Raw genomic sequence first — 20,966 nt, 5'->3', positions numbered from 1 at the left:
TTACCTCTGCTCCCACCCTGGTCCAGTCACATCCCTGGGGTGGTCTCATGGGTACATGCCCCCATGGGGACTGCCTGGCATGTCCCACGGAGCTGGGCACAAACACTGGAGAAGAGCAACCAAACTGGTGAAGGGTCTAGAGAACAAGTCCTGTAAGAAGAGGCTGAGGGGCTTGGGATTGTGTAGTTTGAAGGAGGCTGAGGACAGACCTCCTTGCTCTCCACAGCTCCCTGAAAGGAGGGTGTGGTGAGGGGGCTTTGGCCTCTTCTCCCAAGTGAGTAACAGGACCAGAGGAAATGGCCTGAAGCTGCACCTGGGGAGAGTCAGACCGGAGATGAGGAAGAGTTTCTTTACTGGAAGAGTGGTCAGGCACTGGGGCAGGCTGCCCAGGGAGGTGGTGGAGTCACCATCCCTGGAGGGACTCAAGAATCATGTGGATGTGGCCCTTGAGGGCACGTTCCGGTGGGCACGGGGGGTTTGTTGTGGCTTGTGTGGAGTTGCTTCTGTGGGGTGTGTGGTTGTGTTGTCGTTTTATGCTGTTGTAGCTTTTTCTTTGGGTGGGTTGTGTTTCCCCCCACACGCCCCTTCCCGGGTGGATGGCTGGACTAGGTGAGCTCAGAGGTCTTTTCCAACCATGACAGTTCCATGATCCTGTGGACAGACAAGTTGTGCAACTCCCTGGCCTGGCGTGGGACCTGGGTGGGAGAGGAGCCACGGCTGCTGTGACCATGCAGGGCAGCTGGCACCACTGCCCTTACTTTCCTGGCTATCAATATTTACCAGTTTGTTCCCACAGATGGTTGGGAAGCAGCTGGGAAGGGGGGTTGAATGTGACCAGGCTCCAGCCGCTCTTCTTCCTCTTCAGCAGGAATGATTAACCCACCACCTTTTGGTGCCTTCCCTTCCAAAAACCCTTCAAGAACATCACAGCTCCCAAGGCTGCAGAGAGTTGCTGGTAATCCTGTTAACCTTCGGGTTAATTCAACAAACTGGAAGCCTTCATTAGGAGAAGTGGCACTAATTGCAGGTCCGAGAGGGTGAGCTTCACGTGGACCTCTGGCTGGTGGAGCAGAAACCACTGCTGACTTCAGCAAGGGGGGTGGGGGGGGTTGGTGGTGGCTTGGTTGGGAGAGGAGGGCAAGAAAACCTGTTTCCTCATGGATTCTGGACCAGTTGGTGGTTGCTGGAGGTGGGGATGAGCACAGAAGGGGTGCAGGGCAGTGGGACTGTCCTGCAGAGCTGCCCTGCGAGGCAGGAGGAGGCCAACCTGTGGGAGTTGGCTGTCCAGTTGCCACCAGTTTCCAAGCTAAAAATGCAAACCTGGAATGGTTTGGGACTTGCAGGCTACAGGTCTGCAGCTGGGCTCAGGGTTCCCAGCTGGGAAGAGCTGCTTAAAATGGACAGAGAGCTCTTTGTGTGCAGTTTGGGAGAAGTGAAGCAATACCTCAAAGCAAGGCTCAGGAGCAAATATTGGTTCAGACAAACATCAGGTCCCACTCTGCAGTGGGAGATGGAGCTCAGCTCATCCCAGGTAGAAAACAGCATGTTGCAACACAGTCCAAATCTGACAGCCAGTGTTTCTCCTGCCCAGCAGGGAAACTGGTTTGTGGTATTTCCTGAAAAACAAACTGACTGCAGTGACTCTGGAGTTGGAGCTCAGCCCCAGAACTGACCTGTGGGGCCAGGCGGGATAAAAGTGTGTTTCTGGAAAGGCTGCCCCAGTTCTCCAGGTCACTCTCAGGCCTTGGGAGCCAAGGGGAATGCCCAGCTGGTCCCAGGCCACCACTGGCCAAGGACATGCTGGCCAAGCTGGCACTCCATGGTGTGGCTTCCAGCTTCTGCAAAGCCCCAGGCCAGCCCAGGCTCCAGGGGAGGAGTGAGTCCCTCTTCAGGAGCACTGGCACCAGGCAGGAGGGCTGGGATTTCCCCTCAGTGTTTACACTGACCAGGAAAGATATCCCTGCAGCAGCTTCTCCCTGCCCCTCCTGGGTACCTAACCATGGGATCCCAGACTGGTTTGGGTTCGAAGGGAGCTTCAAGATCACCCAGATCCAACCCCCTGCATGGGCAGGGACACCTCCCACCAGCCCAGGCTGCTCCAAGCCCCATCCAACCTGCCCTTCAACACTGCCAGGGATGGGGCAGCCACAGCTTCCCTGGGCAACCTGGGCCAGGCTCTCACCACCCTCACACTCCAGAATTCCCTCCTCATGTCTCACCTCACTCTCCCTCTTCCAGTTTTCATCCCTTCCCCCTTGTCCTCTCCCTCCCTGCCCTTGTCCCCAGCCCCTCCCCAGCTTTCCTGGAGCCCCTTCAGGCACTGGAAGGTGCTCTAAGGTCTCCCTGGAGCCTTCTCTTCTCCAGGCTGAACACCCCAACTCTCCCAGCCTGGCTCCAGAGCAGAGCTGCTGTGGGATCTAGAGGATCTTTGAGGTCCCTTCCAACCCCAGCCATTCTAGGCTTCTATGACTTCTAGAGGCAAACAAACCAACCCTCCAGACAAGCCCGAAGTCCTGGTGGGTGGATATTGCCCTCTGCCTTCAGCCCATCCCACCCCACCCACAGGTTGGATTGATTCCTTTTGTGTGTGTGTGTGTGTGTGTCTTCTATTTTCAATGTTTTCTCTCCTTAGTATCTCCAGGTCAGCTGGGTCTCCACCACACAGCTGCCAGCCTGGTGGCCCCTGGGGACAGCAGTGTCACCGCTGGATAGGAGCACCTCTCCAGAAGCGACTGCTCCAAAGAAGTGGGCTGAGGTGCCTGTGTTGGTGAGATGCCTCAACTGCAGCTTCCCCAGCTGATCTTCTCACAGCCCTCCCAAGACCACCAGAGCTCAGCTCCAGCCTCTTCTCAGCACCCTTGGCTCTGGGATGAGCTCTGCCTTGGGGAGCAGCCAACCCCAGGACAAAGCCAAGCCCTCTCCCAGCTGATCCTGCCAGCTTTAGCTGTCTCCCAGTCCAACTACAACAAAGGTCCTTTATTTAGGACACAACTAACACTCCAGCCCAGCCCCATCTCAGCCATAAACCACCATGTGGTCTGCAGTAATTTTGGAGAGGCAGAAAGCAGGGCTATCATTTTACCTTCCATTTTCCTTCGCCCGCGGCCAAGCCGGGGGTTTGCTGGGTTTGTTTTGTTTCCCCCCGTGGGGTTGGGAAGTGTTTATGCTCGGCCAGTGACCCGTGGTTGGTCGGAGGGTGTGTGTTCATTTGTGTTTCTTCACCCTTTGTGTCATTTTTAGCAGCATCCTCTTTCTGAAACCAGAGCAGCTGGGACCCGCCGTGTCGCAACGCGACGGAAGGAGGGAACGTGTGCCAAGCATGCGTTTCATGGAGGAGGCTTGGTGACTTCTGGATGGTGAGGACAAAAGGCTGAGAGGCACTGGCCTTCCTGGTAGAGCTGCTCCTGCCTTCACGAGCCAGAGCATTGACCTCTTACTTGGAAAATCAACAAGAACTCCCATCGCCGGGAAGAGTCGGCCCTTGAGGTTGAATTCCAGCTTAAGTCGGGCAGATACGTTCAGGTGGCCCCAGGAGGAGATCTCTTTTTTGCCCAAAAACCAGGCTGGTTTTTGGCATGGACCTAAGCAGAACTTGCAGGAGCACCTGTGTGTGTGTTTAGTGAGAAACTGTACGTTTTCTGACCCCCAGAATTGGAACAGGCATGCAGGGCCAGGTGTTGGTTGCACCAAGATGTTTGTCCCTCCTGGACTCGCAGGTCACCCCAGAATATTTTGCCTTTTCCATCCAAGGTTTCCCTTGGTGGTAGGTTCTCCTGTGAAAGGAGCATCTTGGAGGCCTCCTGGGTGCTTTGGAGATCAAGGTCTGAGGCTTCAGGCCCAGGTGGGAGAGAAGACACAGCACCAATGTGCTTCTGCCACTGGGTACCTCCAAGGCAAGTCGTGTGCTGGAGGAGTTTCTTCTGCAGCAGGCTGGAGCAGTGGACCTTGGCAAAGCTGCTGAAGGAGCAGCCACAAGATGGGCACACACCAGGAGGTGAATGGCAACCCACTGTGGAGGCAAGTGGGGTTTGGTAGCATCAAAAGGAGGCAGAGGAGCTGTTCTGTGTGTGGCTGGGGACTTTCCAGATGTCTAGTGGCTGAACATCTGGAAATCCAGGAGGTCACTGGTAAAAGCTGGAGGACAACAGGGAAGCAGTGACATCTATTGCAATCCAAGCCTCTTGCTTCACCCCTGGGTTTGCCCTGAAGCCATCTGGGAGGGCAAGGGAAAGGTGTGGAGTGGAGACCACCCTTCACATCCCAGCCACCCCCTTGGCAGATAGAGGGTGCAGTGGGGAAGCAGGTTTGAGATGGGAAGAGAGGAACAGCAGAAGGTCCAGCTGGAAAAGGCTGGGAAGCAGGTGGAGAAGGCAACGGGCTCCTCCAGCAACTGCTCTGCTTTTCCTCCTTCCTGTTTTCCAAACTTTCTTCTGTATCTGTCTTGGGGCAAAAAATCCATCTGCCCTGGATGGTGTTTGTAGCTACTTAGTTTGTGGAGTTAAGGTGTCCAGATGTTGCCACCATCATGTGACAAATATCACAGATCTCTCTGGTTTTTCAGTGACACTGCCACTTCTGGGCTCTTGGGGCATCTGTTAGAAGAGGCATCTTGGAACAAAAAACTATGGAAGAACCAGGTGTGACCTCCTGTGAGCTTTTGTGACTCTCCCTTCCATGGATGGGGACATTGCTAAGGCCACCCTGAGTGGAGCAAGGGTTGGTGAGACCCACGGGGAGCTGGGGATGGGTTTCAGTGGCATCTACATGGCAAGGAAGGCCTTGGAGGGCCACAGCTTGCTGGAGTGAATCTGGATGGGAGGTCTTCTAAAAGGGAAGGAAGGCTGGTGGTGGAGGCAAGTCAGTCTTTCCCCCCTGAGCTGTGTGGAGTCTGTTTGGAGATGCTCTGGACACAAGGAGTGCTGCTCTTCTGGGAAAGCAGGGGATGAAGGGATGAGAAACAGGACCTAGCCATGGTGAAGGAACTGGTAAAGGTGATGCTGAAATAACCAGCGTGGCCATGAATGCCCCTCACTCAGCCTGTAAGGACCTCCAGCAGCCACACAGGCTCATGGTGCCAGGGTGGAGGTGGACCTGGAGGTCTCCAGCAGCCTCTTTCCCTGGGGCACTCTGTGGAGCTGCGTCCTTGACCTGAGGCTGGGCTCCCACCAGCACTGAAGCCACCTGGCCAGCACCACCCACCTGCAGGTCGCCGTGCTCTGAGCCTGCAGGAGGGAGAAGAGCCAGCCCAGGGTGTTTCCAGCCAGCCTCAGCAAGGAGACCTCTGTGGGCATTGGCACTGCTGCCTGGAGGCTGCAGCCTGTGGGAGAGGAGGGACCTGTGCAGGGGATCCAGAATCCCAGACTGGCTTGGGTTGGAAGGGACCTTCAAGATCATCTAGATCCAACCCCCTGCATGGGCAGGGACACCTCCCACCAGCCCAGGTTGCTCCAAGCCCCATCCAACCTGCCCTTCAACACTGCCAGGGATGGGGCAGCCACAGCTTCAGACCACAAAGGAGGTCCTGAGGGCAAGCCTGTGAGCTGGACCTCACCACTGGGCTGCCTGCAGCTCTCTTGCAGCTTCTCTCAGGTAGACATGGTGGGTGGAACAGCCCTAGCAGCTGCTGGGTTGGACCTTGTGGGCTAGCTGGTGTGCTCCAGGGATTCTCTAGAGGTTCTCCAGGGATTCCAGGTGTGCACCTGTGACCTGGAGCTGGTCCTGCAGCAAAGATGGGGACACGGAGCTTGGGACAGCAGCGTGAAGCCAGACCTTTGGAGACCAAGCCATCCCCCACTGCTCCTGGCTGCAGGGAGACAAATCAGGGGGGGTTTCATCGGAGGGAGAGGTTTTGCAGAGGAAAGGGGGAGGAGGCTGCCTGCTGGCCTCAGCCTGGACTCCCAGGTTCACCCCAAGAACCTTCAGAAAGGTGCAGCCCAAGGTTCCCTGCAGGGCTCTCTCTGACGCTGCCACCACCCACCAGCTCTGCCCGTGCCAGGAGCTCGGGCAGGAAAAAGAGCATTTTCCTGCTCAAAGCAGGACACCAACCCCGTGGCCGTGGCCAGGGGGGGCCCAAAGGGAGGTCCCGGGGGTGCTGAGAGCCAAGGGCTCTCAGGGCAGGGCCAGCAGCAGCTCCTGGCAAAGGTGCCCAGCTCTGGGGCTGGGTCCAGCAGGGGCTTTCAGAGGCGAGGCTGGAGGAGGCAGCACAAACAGCCCCTCCCGCCGTGTTGCAGCCCGCAGGGGGGATGGCAGAACTTGGGGAATTTTCCATCTTGAAGCCCCCCCCCTCCCCCCAACCTTGGCAACATGCAAAGCTCCTCGTCCTGCCCTGGCTCCTGCCTGCGGTGCCGAGGGGGAAACGCGTCCTGATGCGGGGAGGGGAGGGAGGAGAGGGGGGGGGGGGGGGGGCGATTTAGGAGCTATTGAGAAACCAGGAAGGACAAACAGCCTTAGGTCATCGCTTCTGCAAACACAGCCAGGGCTGCTCCTCTATAAAAAGGGACGGGAAGCGGTTCCAGAGCCACGGCGGGCTCGGAGGGGCCGGTCTGTGACCCAAGGCTGCTGCTTCCCCCCGCGCCTCGGCAACCCTGCTCCGGCATGAAAGCCCTGCTCCCTGCTGTGCTGCCCTTCGGGATCGTGGGTGAGTGGCTGCTGGGAGCAGCTTGAAGGGGGGGAAGGAAGAATAGAACCCCCCCCAGCACCCCAAGCTTTCCCCTCTTCGCTGGGGCTGCTTGGAAACCGCAGCCTGTGCCAGAGCCCGGCGATGAAAGCCAGGACTTCAAAGCTGAGGAGCTGCTGCCAGGTGCTTGCTTTGGCAGCTGTGGGTCTCTGTCCACACGGGGGGTTGTTTTAGGGGCGTTCATGACAGCGGTTGTTTCCCTCGGGTCAGCCCCTGGAGGCTGCAGCTGCCCCCGCAGCAGGTTGGCCAGGAGGAGGGATGCTCAGCGAGGAGGAGGGATGCTCAGCGAGGAGGAGGGATGCTCAGCAAGGAGGAGGGATGCTCAGCAAGGAGGAGGGATGCTCAGCAAGGAGGAGGGATGCTCAGCAAGGAGGAGGGATGCTCAGCGAGGAGGAGGGATGCTCAGCAAGGAGGAGGGATGCTCAGCAAGGAGGAGGGATGCTCAGCAAGGAGGAGGGATGCTCAGCAAGGAGGAGGGATGCTCAGCGAGGAGGAGGGATGCTCAGCAAGGAGGAGGGATGGTCGGCAAGGAGGAGGGATGCTCGGCAAGGAGGAGGGATGCTCGGCAAGGAGGAGGGATGCTCAGCAAGGAGGAGGGATGCTCAGCGAGGAGGAGGGATGCTCAGCAAGGAGGAGGGATGCTCAGCGAGGAGGAGGGATGCTCAGCAAGGAGAGGCTTGCAGGGCAGAGGGGAAAAAAAAAGCTGTTGCTGGGTCACAGGATTGCGGGGGGGGGCAGCAAGATGGGGTGGAAGCTACAACTAGACCTGCCTGCCAAGCCTGGAGTGTGTTGGGTTCGACCTGGGAACGAGAAAACAGAGCTTAAATAAGGAGAGGCACCCTGAGCTGCTCTGTCCTGCTGCTCCCACCGCCCACGTGCTGGGGCTCCTGGGGATTTTTTTAGGCTTAAATTGTGCTGCTGCAGGGCTGGCTCTGCTTGGAGATGTGGTTTGGCTCTGCTCTGAGTTTCTGCAGGCAGGGGGCAGGCAGCCGTGGCAAGGGTTTTGCACCTGAGCTGGGCACTGCTGCCTGGGAAGGGAAAGAGGGGCTCCCTTCTGGGATCAGGCAGCAGGTCTCTTCTGATCCACCTACCCCCATAAATTGTGAGGGTGATTAATATCCTCTCATGGGAAGTGCCTCTGGCCTCAGAAAGTCCTTGAGCACCTTTGCTGAGTATCAGGACACTATGATCTATTATTAAGAGTGACAAATCCCTCCTCATCCCCTGAGGTTGCCCACAAGCTTCTGCAGCACTTGGGCTCCTGCTGCCTTCCCAGAGCAGCTGGGATGACTCTCTCAGGAGGTCCTGGTCCAGGACAGGATGGTGACCAGCTCTAAATTAAGGTGACCATAGCTTTGTGCAGCCAAGGCTTGGAAAAAACATGGGTGATGGCAGTAGGAATGAAAAGTGGGAGCACTGGGAGGAGGGAGGTGCCTGCCAGCAGGGTTATTGCTCAAAAATCAAGCACGAGAGAATATGTCAGAGGTGAAAGAGAAAATGGGCATGGCCCGGGTTAGTTTGGAGATGTTGGCATGCAACTTGCCATCCAGGGCTTGGAGGGAGCAAGCAAGCTGTGTGTCCAGCCTCTTGGGCTGCCCAGTCCTGCCAGGAAGGGGCAGTGAAGGGGCAGTGGCCACAGAGCTCAACTGAAGCTTCAAGGGTGTTTAGGTTGCTGAAGGAGGCTTGAGTCTGTGTCCAGCTGAGGTCTTTGCTTTCCTCCACGCTCTCAGAGCAGCCAGCCAGGTGTGTTCACTGGTGAGAGGACTCTTGGAAGAGAGGTCTGTGGTTGGTGTGGCCTCTCCGTGGTGGGGTGGGATATAAAACCACAGTTCAGTTTCTGGCTGCCAAGGAGGTCGTGGGTGGCAACATCCTGGGCACAGTCTGGCCAGGTCAGAGCTGCCCTCACTCTGGGGTTATTTGCAGCCACTGCTTCAGTGGGCTGCCCTCCCTCCCTGGTTTTGCAAAGTCCTCCTTTGGGTTTCTGTTGAAGAGGGTGAGTTTGGTTTTCCTGGCCCTGCGGATGTTGCTGTGAGCTCGAGCTGCTTGGATCATGATGCTGTGCAGGACATCCAGTGCCCAGGGGTCAGGGCTGATTCTTCCAGGTGTTCATGGAGGTGCACAGGTCAGGCAAGAAAGAAAGAGCTTTCCTACATGCCTTAGGAGATGAGCAAGGGAGATCCTGCACCCAGCCAGGACTGCAGAGGTTGTGTATTCACAGAGGTGCTTTTCCCCCTCCACCTGGTGCCTTCCTACCCCCCTGAGTCTATTTCTCCTTCTTTCTACAGCTCTGTGTCTCGCTGCTCCCCCCAAGACAAACATCAGATGGTGCACCATATCAGCAGCAGAAGAGAGCAAATGCCACAGCCTAAGGGACCTCATGCAACAGGAGAGTGTGGCACTGAATTGTGTCCAGAAAGCCACCTACCTGGACTGCATAAAAGCCATCGCGGTGAGTGGGCAGCAAATTCCTCAGCTGGGCACTGAGGTTGCTTCAGCAGCCTGGAGAAGGTTGGGTTTCCCCTGGAGAAACTCCCTGTGGGGTCCCTGTAGAGAAGGACTCACCCACAAGGATCCAGGGAGGACCCTGGGGAGCTGTTTTCTCCCTCCCGCGTCCCTGCCCTTTGCTCCTTGAGGTCATTCATTTGGTATTTGTGTTGTTTAGAATAATGAAGCAGATGCCATCAGCTTGGATGGTGGTCACATTTTTGAGGCTGGTCTTGCCCCCTACAAGCTGAAGCCCGTGGTTGCTGAGGTCTACGAGCACAGTGGAGGTACAGTCTCATGCAAGGTTGTCAAGTGGTGCTAACAAACTGGTGGCACAAGAGCCACCCTTTCCATGCAGAGCTCCCACATAAAGAACCTCAGGAGGACATGGAGCTCTTGGAGCGGGTCCACGGGAGGGTCATGAAGATGCTCAGAGGGCTGGAGCAGCTCTGCTCTGGAGCCAGGCTGGGAGAGTTGGGGTGTTCAGCCTGGAGAAGAGAAGGCTCCAGGGAGACCTGAGAGCACCTTCCAGTGCCTGAAGGGGCTCCAGGAAAGCTGGGGAGGGGCTTGGGACAAGGGCAGGGAGGGAGAGGACAAGGGGGGATGGATGAAAACTGCAAGAGGGAGAGTGAGATGAGACATGAGGAGGGAATTCTGGGCTGTGAGGGTGGGGAGAGCCTGGCCCAGGTTGTCCAGGGAAGCTGTGGCTGCCCCATCCCTGGCAGTGTTGAAGGGCAGGTTGGATGGGGCTTGGAGCAGCCTGGGCTGGTGGGAGGTGTCCCTGCCCATGCAGGGGGTTGGATCTGGATGATCTTGAAGGTCCCTTCCAACCCCAACCAGTCTGTGATTCTCAGATCTCTTCTGACCTCCTACCTGGAGTTCAGCCTGTTCATACACGATATTCAGGATCAAAGCATGACATTCCCAACAAGATAGCTAAGAAAATACAGGCATTTCATGGAAAGCTGTGGTTTCTCCCACTCCTAAAATGAAGTCACTTTATCCATATGCAGCATGGGATGGACTAGGTCTAATTTCAATGGCAAAATGTGGCATTTCCTTCTCACAAGGTGCTTCTCACAAGGTTTATATCTGCTTCTGTGGGCAAATTTCAGGAAAGGCTTGCCAAGGAAGAATTGCCCAAAAGATTTGTTGAAGGATCCTTACAAAACTATGGGCATGTCTGTCCAGTGGCAAAGTGTTCTGTGGGTGGTTGTGTGTTCAGGTCACTCACCATGACAAGTTGTAGTTTTTCAATATTGTTGGCAGTCTGGCTCATCCATAAGAAAATGACCACAAGTGTTCAAGCAAAGTTGCTGATTATCTGGAAGAGTCATAAAATCACAGAGTGGTTGGGGTTGGGAGGGACCTCTGGAGATCACCCAGTGCAACCCCCCTGCCAGAGCAGGGTCCCCTAGAGCAGATCCCACAGGAACACATCCAGCTGGGGCTGGAATGTCTGCAGGGATGGAGACTCCACAGCCTCCCTGGGCAGCCTGTCCCAGGGCTCTGTCACCCTCACAGGCAAGAAGCTTTTCCTCATGTTGAACTTGACCCTCCTGAGCTCCAGTTTGTGCCCATTGCCCCTTGTCCTGTCCCTGGACACCCCTGAGCAGAGTCTGGCCCATCCTCCTGCCACCCCCTGCAGATATTGATCAGCACTGATCAGATCCCCCCTCAGCCTCCTTTTCTCCAGCTGAGCAGCCCCAGCTCTCCCAGCCTTTCCTCATAAGAGCAGCACTCTCTCCTTGGAAATGGAGGGTTTGGCAGGAATGGAAACATTCCTAAATCCAGCTTCTTCAAGGCTTTTCCTGCTTTTTCCTGCCCTGCAGGCTCCACCACCAGCTACTACGCCGTGGCCGTCGTGAAGAAAGGAACAGGCTTCACCATCAATGACTTGCAGGGCAAGACCTCCTGCCACACAGGCCTGGGCAGGTCTGCTGGCTGGAACATCCCCATTGGGATACTCCTTAGCAGGGGAGACATCAAGTGGGAAGGCAAAGACTCGGGCTCCATCGAGCAAGGTGAGGTGGGAAGTGGTGAGAAGAAGGTGCTGGGGTGGCAGCGATGGTGCCTGACCTCCCGTGGAGGTGCAGGGGTGGCTCTCAGAGCAGCCAGCTCACTCCTTCCCTGCCTCTCGTGCCAGTGAATTCCAGCCCAAACTATCCTTTCTTCTTCCTCCTCCACAGCTGTGGCCAACTTCTTCTCTGCCAGCTGCGTGCCTGGTGCCACCACGGAGCAAAAGCTCTGCCGCCAGTGCAAGGGGGACCCCAAAACCAAATGCTCCCGCACAGCACCTTATTCTGGATATTCTGGAGCTTTCCAGTGAGTGAAAGTCACGTGCCCTTTTCGGGGGGGAATACCCAAGCCTTCCCACGTGCAAGTTTCCCTCGTGGCAGGGAGGGCTGTGGCACTTTGGAGACCATCAGGGAGCACTGGTGATGGAAGATCCAGTTCGGATCACCTGGCAGGGGGAGGTGAGGGAGGCTGGTGGGTTTGTCTGGGGCTGCACAGCCTGAGGAACACAGCCCATCAGCGTGGTGCCAAGCCTGACCGGGCTCCCTGAGCCTTGCCTCTCTGCCCTTGCATTTTCTTCTCCCTTTTCTGGGAAGATTCCCAGCCTCTGGTTGCAGTTTGTGCCCGAGTCATTCGCCGGAGCCGAGGAGCTGCAGTGTCTCTGCTTCTGGTAACATCTCTTCATTCCTCCCACCTGCAGGTGTCTGAAGGATGGAAAAGGAGACGTGGCTTTTGTGAAGCACACAACTGTTCAGGGTAGGCCTGCCAGCTTTCCTCTTTCTCTCCTTTCCAGTCCAACCTCTCGCTGACAATCCCTCCTGCGGTTCCTCAGCGCCTCTTTTGGGGTCCCGTTTCCCTGAGGAGGCAACTCGTGGTTCCTCTTTTCCTCCAGAAAATGCCCCGGGGGAGAAGGATGAGTACGAGCTGCTGTGCCTGGATGGCACCCGTCAGCCCGTGGACAACTACAAAGACTGTCACTGGGCCAGGGTGCCTGCTCACGCCGTTGTGGCTCGAGATGACAGCAAGGTTGATGACATCTGGAGCTTCCTCTCCAAGGCACAGGTATCACCCAGCTCTTCTTTCCTTTCCCAAGCCTCCCCCCTTCCATCCCCTGGCTTTGCTGGCTCTCTCCAGTTGCCAAGCACTTTGAGAGAGTCATTTGCTCTTTGTTTTTTTCCCCCTCACGGCAGGAAAGATTTGGCGTGGGCACATCTAGCACCTTCCAGCTCTTTGGGCCACCTGGCAAGAAGGACCCAAGCCACAAAGACTTGCTTTTCAAAGACTCTGCTATCCTGCTGAAGCGTGTCCCATCACTGATGGATGCCCAGCTCTACCTGGGCTTTCAGTATTACAGTGCCATCCAGAGCCTCCAGGAAGGTAGGAAGGACATGGAACACTCATGTCTTGTCAGCTTGAGCTGCACTGGAGAGATGGGATCAGCAAATAGGTGGGACATGAGGAGGGAATTCTGGAGTGTGAGGGTGGTGAGAGCCTGGCCCAGGTTGCCCAGGGAAGCTGTGGCTGCCCCATCCCTGGCAGTGTTGAAGGGCAGGTTGGATGGGGCTTGGAGCAGCCTGGGCTGGTGGGAGGTGTCCCTGCCCATGCAGGGGGTTGGATCTAGGTGGTCTTGAAGGTCCCTTCCAACCCAAAGCAGTGGGTGATTCCCTCCTTTCTGTCCCCTGCTGGTTTTACAGACCAGGTGAGCCCCAAACGCAGAGAGAACAAGACGCGCTGGTGCGCGGTGGGCAAGAACGAGAAGAGCAAGTGTGACCTCTGGAGTGTGGTGAGCAATGGGGAGGTGGAGTGCACCGTGGCAGACAACACCAAGGACTGCATCGTCAAGATCATGGTATGGTGGGGTTTTTCTTCTTCCCTTTTATTCTCCCTGGGAACCTCTCAGATGGAGAGGAGCATCGCTTCTGTCAGCTGAGGAACAGATGGGGTGGAGGGGAGGGGGCTTGGAGAGAGACAAGGGGGGATGGATGAAAACTGGGAGAGGGAGATTGAGGTGAGACATGAGGAGGGAATTCTGGAGTGTGAGGGTGGTGAGAGCCTGGCCCAGGTTGCCCAGGGAAGCTGTGGCTGCCCCATCCCTGGCAGTGTTGAAGGGCAGGTTGGATGGGGCTTGGAGCAGCCTGGGCTGGTGGGAGGTGTCCCTGAAGGGAAATGCAGAGGTTCTTTTTATATTTGTGCCTCTGAGATTGAGCAGACAGGAGGTGTTTGGAAGGGGAGAGGTCCTGGAATGCAGCAGTGCCCAGCTGCTGCTTTCCTTTTGTTAAGTTGTAGACCAGGCTTCCTCCTCAGGTGCAGGACCCTACACTTGCCCTTGTTGAATGAACCTCATGAGGTTCCTCTTTGCCCAGCTCTCCAGCCTGTCCAGGTCACACTGGGTGGCAGCAGAGCCCTCTGGATGGTCACCAACCCTCCCAGATGTCTGAAAACCTCCAGCCTGGGGACAGGCAGTGTCATTTCATCTCTGTATCGTTGTCATTGCAGAAAGGTGAAGCAGATGCCATCAGCTTAGACGGAGGGTTTGTCTACACTGCTGGTGTGTGTGGCTTGGTGCCAGTGATGGGAGAAAGCTACGAGGGTAAGACACAGCCTAGGGCTGCTCCTCTGGGGCTGGGTGCTGGGGAACAGGCTGAAAAAGCACCGGGGTGAGGCTGAAATCCAGGAAGCAACCTCAGGGCTGCACCCTGCAGGAATCACCCGGGGCTCATCACTGCACAACCTCACCTTTCCACGGAGGTGGAACAGCTCTGGGCGAGTGGGCATGGGCAGTCAGGAACTCAACGACCATCTCCTCTCTTTGTTTTGATCCTGGTGTCCTTGTCCTTTAGCCCCAGCCCCAGTACAACCAGTTGTTTTAGCTCAGAGCAGCAGATGGAGCCCGGGCTTGGTGCTGCCCATGCCCAGGGTGCTACCTGAAAGAGTCACTCACAGGATGAAGTTTCTCCAGAAAGCTGGGAGCTCTCTCCCTTTTTTTTTGGGGGGCTGGGGTGGGGATTTGCCATATTTTTTATCTAATACCTCCTTTTTTTTTCTTTCCCTCCCTCAGATGAGAGTCAATGCAGCAAAGCAGAAGGAGAACCAGGTAATTACGGCCAACAGGAGGGACAGAAAACAGTCCTGATGGACAGAAGTAGACAAAGGCACCTGCAGAGATGGGTGGAGAATAAATGGCCAAGTCTCCACACAGAGAGCCAAGGTGTCCAATGTGGGTGTTAAAAACTGGGGAGGTCAATTTAACAGTCAGATGGAAAAGCAGATACCCAGGCCAGGGCAGAGATTTGTGCCCAGTTGCTGCCACCCAAGTGCCAAGGATTCCTGTTACACTGTTCCTCTCCCAAGGGAGCACAGGGTGGGATCCTCAGGTCAGACCCTTCACGCTCCTCTGTTTTATCTTCCAAAAGCCTCTTACTTTGCTGTGGCTGTTGTGAAGAAATCCAACAAGGACATCACGTGGAACACCCTGCAGGGCAAGAGGTCCTGCCACACGGCTGTGGGGAGAACTGCTGGCTGGAACATCCCCATGGGCTTGATTCACAACAAGACAGGGAACTGCAATTTCGGTGAGTTGAGCTTTGCAAGCCATTTCTTGGAGCTGGGAAGCCCCTTGCAAAAATGTTTTCCCATCCTCCAGCTGATTTTTCCCCAGTCTCTTGTGCCTGAAGGGTTCCCAGCTGGAGGTGGGGAAGGGAGAAGGGTTGTTTCAGGTGTTGCTGAGCACAGGTTTAGGCTGTTGGTGGCTGCTTCACAGTAAGACACAGCACATCAGCTGCTCTGGGGGCTTTGCTTTCTTATCACATCTCTCCCCTTCCCTTTGGGGCAGCCCAAAAGGTATTCCCAAAATGGGAAGCCCAAAAAGGAGGCCTGGTGCTTGTGCAAGGTCTGGAGTGGGTTTATGAATCCCAGAAGGAAGAGGAAGGGCTGAGAACGGGACAGAGGTTGATCTTTGTTCAAGAAGCTTGAAGGGAATGGTCTGACTGTCTGATAATCCTAGAATGCCAGGTTGGAAGGGACCTCAAGGATCATCTGGTCCAACCTTTCTAGGTAATAATAACGTTGAAATGAGGTGGCCCAGCACCCTGTCAGGCTGAGACTTAAAACTCTCCAATGGAGGGGAATCCACCACTTCCCTGGGGAGAATAAGGAGGGTAAAAGTCTGAGCTGGCTCTGGGCCTTTAGTGCTTGTTCAGAAGATCCATCTTTATGTCCAGCTTTCAACTGGTAAGAATTATGGCCCAACAAAAATAATCTGGAAATGAAGACAGGCTGGGAGAGCTGGGGTGTTCAGCCTGGAGAAGAGAAGGCTCCAGGGAGACCTGAGAGCACCTTCCAGTGCCTGAAGGGGCTCCAGGAAAGCTGGGGAGGGACTTGGGACAAGGGCAGGGAGGGAGAGGACAAGGGGGGATGGATGAAAACTGGAAGAGGGAGATTGAGGTGAGACATGAGGAGGGAATTCTGGAGTGTGAGGGTGGTGAGACCCTGGCCCAGGTTGCCCAGGGAAGCTGTGGCTGCCCCATCCCTGGCAGTGTTGAAGGGCAGGTTGGATGGGGCTTGGAGCAGCCTGGGCTGGTGGGAGGTGTCCCTGCCCATGCAGGGGGTTGGAGCTGGATGATCTTCAAGGTCCCTCCCAACCCAACCATTCCATGATTCTCCTTCCAGCTCCCAGTGACAGCTCATACCAATTCAGCACACATCATTGTTATTCAAAGGACATTTTGAAATGGTTTAATTTATGAAAAGTAATTCTTGAAAGAAAACCCTAACTTTTCAGCACAGGAAAGATGCCTTTTTTTGTCCTTTTCCTGCCCCCCAGATGAATACTTCAGTGCAGGCTGTGCTCCTGGCTCTCCTCCCAGCTCCCGCCTCTGCCAGCTCTGCAAGGGCTCCGGGGGGATCCCACCAGAGAAGTGTGTTGCCAGCAGCCATGAGAAGTACTATGGATACACTGGAGCCTTGCGGTAGGTGGTGGAAACCATGCCCTGGGGGTTGTCCCAGAGGCTAGGGGGAGATGCCACCTGGAGTAGAGCTTCATGTTTCTGCTCACTTGCTGACCTCTTCTTCTCCACGACACTGCCCAGAGTGTAGATGTCTGTAAGATGATAGGATGGTATCAGAGAATCCCAGACTGGTGTGGGTTGGAAGGGACCTTCAAGATCATCCAGACCCAACCCCCTGCATGGGCAGGGACACCTCCCACCAGCCCAGGCTGCTCCAAGCCCCATCCAACCTGCCCTTCAACACTGCCAGGGATGGGGCAGCCACAGCTTCCCTGGGCAACCTGGGCCAGGCTCTCACCACCCTCACACTCCAGAATTCCCTCCTCATGTCTCACCTCAATCTCCCCTCTTCCAGTTTTCATCCATCCCCCCTTGTCCTCTCCCTCCCTGCCCTTGTCCCAAGCCCCTCCCCAGCTTTCCTGGAGCCCCTTCAGGCACTGGAAGGTGCTCTCAGGTCTCCCAGAGCTATAAACACGCTGCAAATATTACACATATTCTGTACAATTTTCTTGATGTAGCTTCCAGCAAAGCGATGCAAAATGTCCCTCTTCTGTAAAATGAATGTCCTGGTGCCTCCTGGCAAACCTGGAGAGCCACAAGGGTTTTGGCCAAACCCCCTGCAATGGCAGCAGTGCTCAGTTGCCAGCACAAATAAGGGGTTAAGTGATGGGGACCCACAAATGATGCTGCCACTGGACACCCCCCGGGTGCAAAACCCTTCTTGTCTTAGTGCAAATGAACTGTCCTCCAAAAAGTGCAGAGACCAGAGGTCAGCACCAGGGCCACCTCCTCCCTACCTGCTCAGTACCAAGTCACTCCTGTTGGGCATGAATTTAAAGAGGGGAATGAGTCTTGTTGCATTTCCAGCTACCAGAGAGGCCCTGCCTCAAGGTCTGCAGCCCTTTTGGTGCCAGTCAGTGTTTTTACAAAGCTGCTTCACACAGAAAGCAAAGCAAATGCTGAACCTGCCCAAACTGCTTCTTTCTGACACCAAAAAACCACAGTACAAATCATTAATATTTATTGAATCATCTCCTTATCATGTGAGAAGGATGCATGGGGTTTGTTGTTGGGTTTTTTTTTCCTCCAGAAGGTGTGAAATGACTGTCTCAGATATCCTTGAAATGTTCATAGCAGGGCCCACAGACCTGGGAGGCTGATTTAACAAAATAAGACCTAGATCAGAGTGAAATCTGTGGGGGAAGGGGCCCAGGATTCAAGCACCCCCATCACTTGCTTTCATTTGTCCTTCCCAGGTGCCTGGTCGAGGAGGGGGACGTTGCCTTTATCAAGCACTCAGTCGTGGAGGAAAACACTGATGGTAGGTGGCTATTCCTGCCTGAAAAAGTAAGTTTGGTTCACATGTCTGGAAGCAGCAGTTTTCTGAGGACTTTGGAGGAAAAAAAATAATCAAGGAAGGAGATGTAACTCAATTTCTGAGTGTCTGTCTCATCCCATGGGCTTCTGAGTTTCACTTCCATCCCCTGTAGATGCCAAGTCTCCAGGGTCTGGTGCACGTGCAGGCAGGAACACGTGCTTGGGTGCTGGGAGGTCGGGGCTCATCTGCTACACAGGATCCCTGAGACTCCCAACCTGCTCTTTTCCAAGGCAAAAATGAAGAAGAGTGGGCCAAAGATCTGAAAATGGGTGATTTTGAGCTGCTGTGCACCGACGGGCGACGGGAGAACGTCATGGGCTACAGGAACTGCCACCTGGCCAAAGTGCCCACCCATGCTGTGGTCACACGCCCAGAGAAAGCAAGGAAAGTCAGTGAGCTGCTGCAGAGACAAGAGGTTGGTGGTGGTTTGATTGGTTTTTTGGAGCCACAGTGCCTTGAGCTCCCCCCAGGTCAGCAGAACGTGGAGGATTTTTAGTCGGGGATATGGAGTGAGAGCCTTTTCCTGAGCCTCCTTCTTCCTCCATCCCTTCCAAACTGCTCCTTCTCTTCTGCCACCTCAGCAAACACACCCCTAGGTAACAGCTGGGTTGGTGTGGTTGCTGTTGTCACTCTCTACTTGTGTGACATGAGGTCACAGAGTGGTTGGGGTTGGAAGGGACCTCTGGAGATCACCCAGTCCAACCCCCCTGCCAGAGCAGGATCCCCTAGAGCAGATCCCACAGGAACACATCCAGCTGGGGCTGGAATGTCTGCAGGGATGGAGACTCCACAGCCTCCCTGGGCAGCCTGTCCCAGGGCTCTGTCACCCTCACAGGCAAGAAGCTTTTCCTCATGTTGAACTTGACCCTCCTGAGCTCCAGTTTGTGCCCATTGCCCCTTGTCCTGTCCCTGGACACCCCTGAGCAGAGTCTGGCCCATCCTCCTGACACCCCCTGGAGATATTGCTCAGCACTGCTCAGATCCCCCCTCAGCCTCCTTTTCTCCAGCTGAGCAGCCCCAGCTCTCCCAGCCTTTCCTCACAGGCAGGTGCTCCAGCCCCTTCAGCATCTCAGTGCCCTGGGCTGGACTCTCTCCAGTAGCTCCTTGTCCTTCTGAAACTGGGGAGCCCAGAACTGCCCCCAGTTGTGTTCTCTCCAGGGCAGAGCAGAGGGGGAGGACAGCCAAGGGGACAGCAGCCTCCTTGCACACACCAGTCACACCAGTACAGCTCTGGGTGTAGCCAGGTTAAACCAGCCCTGTTGGACTTACTGAAAACGTTCAGATTGGCTCCAACCTCAGGGTCTGCTGAGGGGGCACCTGGGAAGGCAGTTCCTTTTGCTTTCACCCCAGGGCTCAGGCCCAGGACCTGCTGGAAGCACCTGCTGCTCAGCTCTGCGTGTGCTTGTCACCCTTTCAAGACAGCTCCCAAAACACAAAGAAACTGTGTCTGGGAAGGAGATATTGTCATGTATTGCAGGTTTGTACCAAGCTGGGTGCTTGGTGCCTCCCCACAAACCAAGCACACCAAACCAGACTTCCCATGACATGTTTATACTCCAAACTATAAAGCTGTCAAGCTTCTAAGCCCATCCTTCTTACAGTGATTGGTTGGTGATTTACAAATAGTCATAATATGGTTACATCACTATTTCTAGTATCACACCTGAAGGGTCTTCACCTGGGCAGGGGTCTTTTTGACCTGGGGGTGTGATTTTTAGTATTACAATGACATCATAATGAGCTAAGCTCACCTGAAGGCCACAATATTGCATGTTCTGTCACTCCAGCTGCCCACAACTGGTTCAGCAGCCTTGATTTTGGTTCTTCTTTATCACCTCCTGCATCCTTTGGGTCCAATTATCCCCAGAGGCCTCAAGTCTTCTCCGCCTGGTTGTTGATTTAGATGAGAAACCCTTAAAATTGCTCTTTTCAGGGCCTGGTTCTTGCAGGGTTATTGTACCACTGGCTGTGGTACCAATTGTGTTGCCTCTCTGACTGCAATTTTAACTCCTCTATCTACAAAGTGCCCCTTGCACAGAGCAGCCACAGCAGTCCACGTTTCTAAGTTGCTTTCCAACCTGGTGGCACATTAAAATGAGAGAAAACAAAGAAGTTGAGGCAGCCATCTAAGCACCCTGTCAGAAGAATCAATCCTACCTTTCTCAGCTCCCCAGGATGATGCTGAAGATCAAAGACGAAGAGCTTGTCCGAGCTGGGTCTGACACACTTAACCTCTTCTTGCCTTTCTTTCAGAACCTGTTTGGGGCAAAAGGAAGTGAGGCAGACAGGTTCAAGATGTTTGAGTCTCAAACCAAGGACCTCCTGTTTAAGGACAAGACCAAGTGTCTGGTCAAACTCCGTGATGGAATAAAGTACAAGGAATTCCTGGGAGATCAATACTACGCTTCCGTGGCCAGCCTCAACACCTGCAATCCATCAGGTACCTGGCCCAGCCCCAGGGAGAGGTCCCTGGAGGGCAGCTCTTGGCCTCACAGGGACAGGCAGTTTCTTCTGTAGCTGCCCAGTTAAATTCTGGAAGCAAAACGAGGAGGGGTGTCATGTGTGTCCAGCTTTAACACACATTTCTGGGGTCGTTTCCGTGCCGTGGGGGTGTCGGCGTGGCTGGGTTTGTGCTGCTGGGCTGGGGGTGTGAAAAGGCAGGAGGATCCCAACTTCTCCCTGTCTTTTCCCTTTTCCAGATCTCCTCCAGGTGTGCACCTTCCTTGAGGACAAGTAGCGAGACGGGAAGCAGCCTTGCTGGAGGGGGGAGGAACCTTCAAGCTATGCCTCTTCTCCTGCCCTCACCCGCCCAGGGAGGGCTCTGCCTGCCCTGCTCCCTCTGCCCTTCCTCAGCACTCTGCAAGTCTGGAGACTCTGCCGCTCTCTGCTGCCACCACAGCAAGAAATAAAAGCTCAGACCTTAAAGGGGGGTGTCCTGTGATTTTTCGGAGGGGTCCTCCAGCCCCTTCCTCCCTCAGCAGCTCTGGCTGTGGGGTCACCCAGGCGATCCCGCTGTCTCCCCAGCAGATGACAGGTGCCCAGTGTGGCTGGGGCACAGGAGGAGCAGCGTTGGTGTCAGGGAAGCTGAAGGGTGGAGAAGGGAAACAAAACAACCCACCCAACCAAACCAATCCAGTGGTGTTGTCCCCCAGAGCAGGGTCTCTCAGCTGCTGTGCAAGCAGCCAACCCACACACAGACAAGCTCCTCGCTTTAGGATCCCTGGGGACACCTGGGGCTGGGGATGGGATGAAACAGGGGGTCCCTGGGGACACCTGGGGCTGGGGATGGGCTGGGGCTGGGGGTTCCTGGGGACACCTGGGGCTGGGGCTGGGCCAGGGGGTCCCTGGGGACACCTGGAGCTGGGGATGGGATGGAACAGGGGGTCCCTGGGGACACCTGGGGCTG

The 20,966-nt window shown here is 55.5% G+C and overlaps 1 protein-coding gene and 1 long non-coding RNA gene across 2 annotated transcripts; both read left to right on the top strand.

Annotated features, from left to right (window-relative positions):
* The first annotated feature begins 805 nt into the window (after positions 1-805).
* On the top strand, positions 806-4,721 carry LOC127387567 (uncharacterized). The gene is made up of 3 exons (XR_007890157.1): positions 806-1,027; positions 2,633-2,767; positions 3,241-4,721. It is a non-coding gene; the product is annotated as an uncharacterized LOC127387567 (long non-coding RNA).
* Positions 4,722-6,508: 1,787 nt separating this feature from the next.
* Positions 6,509-20,485, top strand: TF (transferrin). Its single transcript, XM_051625940.1, has 17 exons — positions 6,509-6,637; positions 8,962-9,125; positions 9,339-9,447; positions 10,993-11,184; positions 11,350-11,485; positions 11,877-11,932; positions 12,069-12,238; positions 12,367-12,553; positions 12,871-13,025; positions 13,673-13,766; positions 14,235-14,270; positions 14,590-14,748; positions 15,999-16,143; positions 17,439-17,503; positions 17,791-17,975; positions 19,814-20,000; positions 20,260-20,485. The coding sequence occupies exons 1-17, from the start codon at positions 6,595-6,597 to the stop codon at positions 20,295-20,297; spliced, it is 2,121 nt and encodes a 706-aa protein (XP_051481900.1). The 5' UTR covers positions 6,509-6,594; the 3' UTR covers positions 20,298-20,485.
* Positions 20,486-20,966: the final 481 nt, after the last annotated feature.

The sequence above is a fragment of the Apus apus genome, chromosome 8 (genome assembly GCF_020740795.1).
Source record: "Apus apus isolate bApuApu2 chromosome 8, bApuApu2.pri.cur, whole genome shotgun sequence".
In the NCBI taxonomy this organism is placed as follows: Eukaryota; Metazoa; Chordata; class Aves; order Apodiformes; family Apodidae; genus Apus; species Apus apus.
This window is presented reverse-complemented; position numbering and strand designations above follow the sequence as displayed.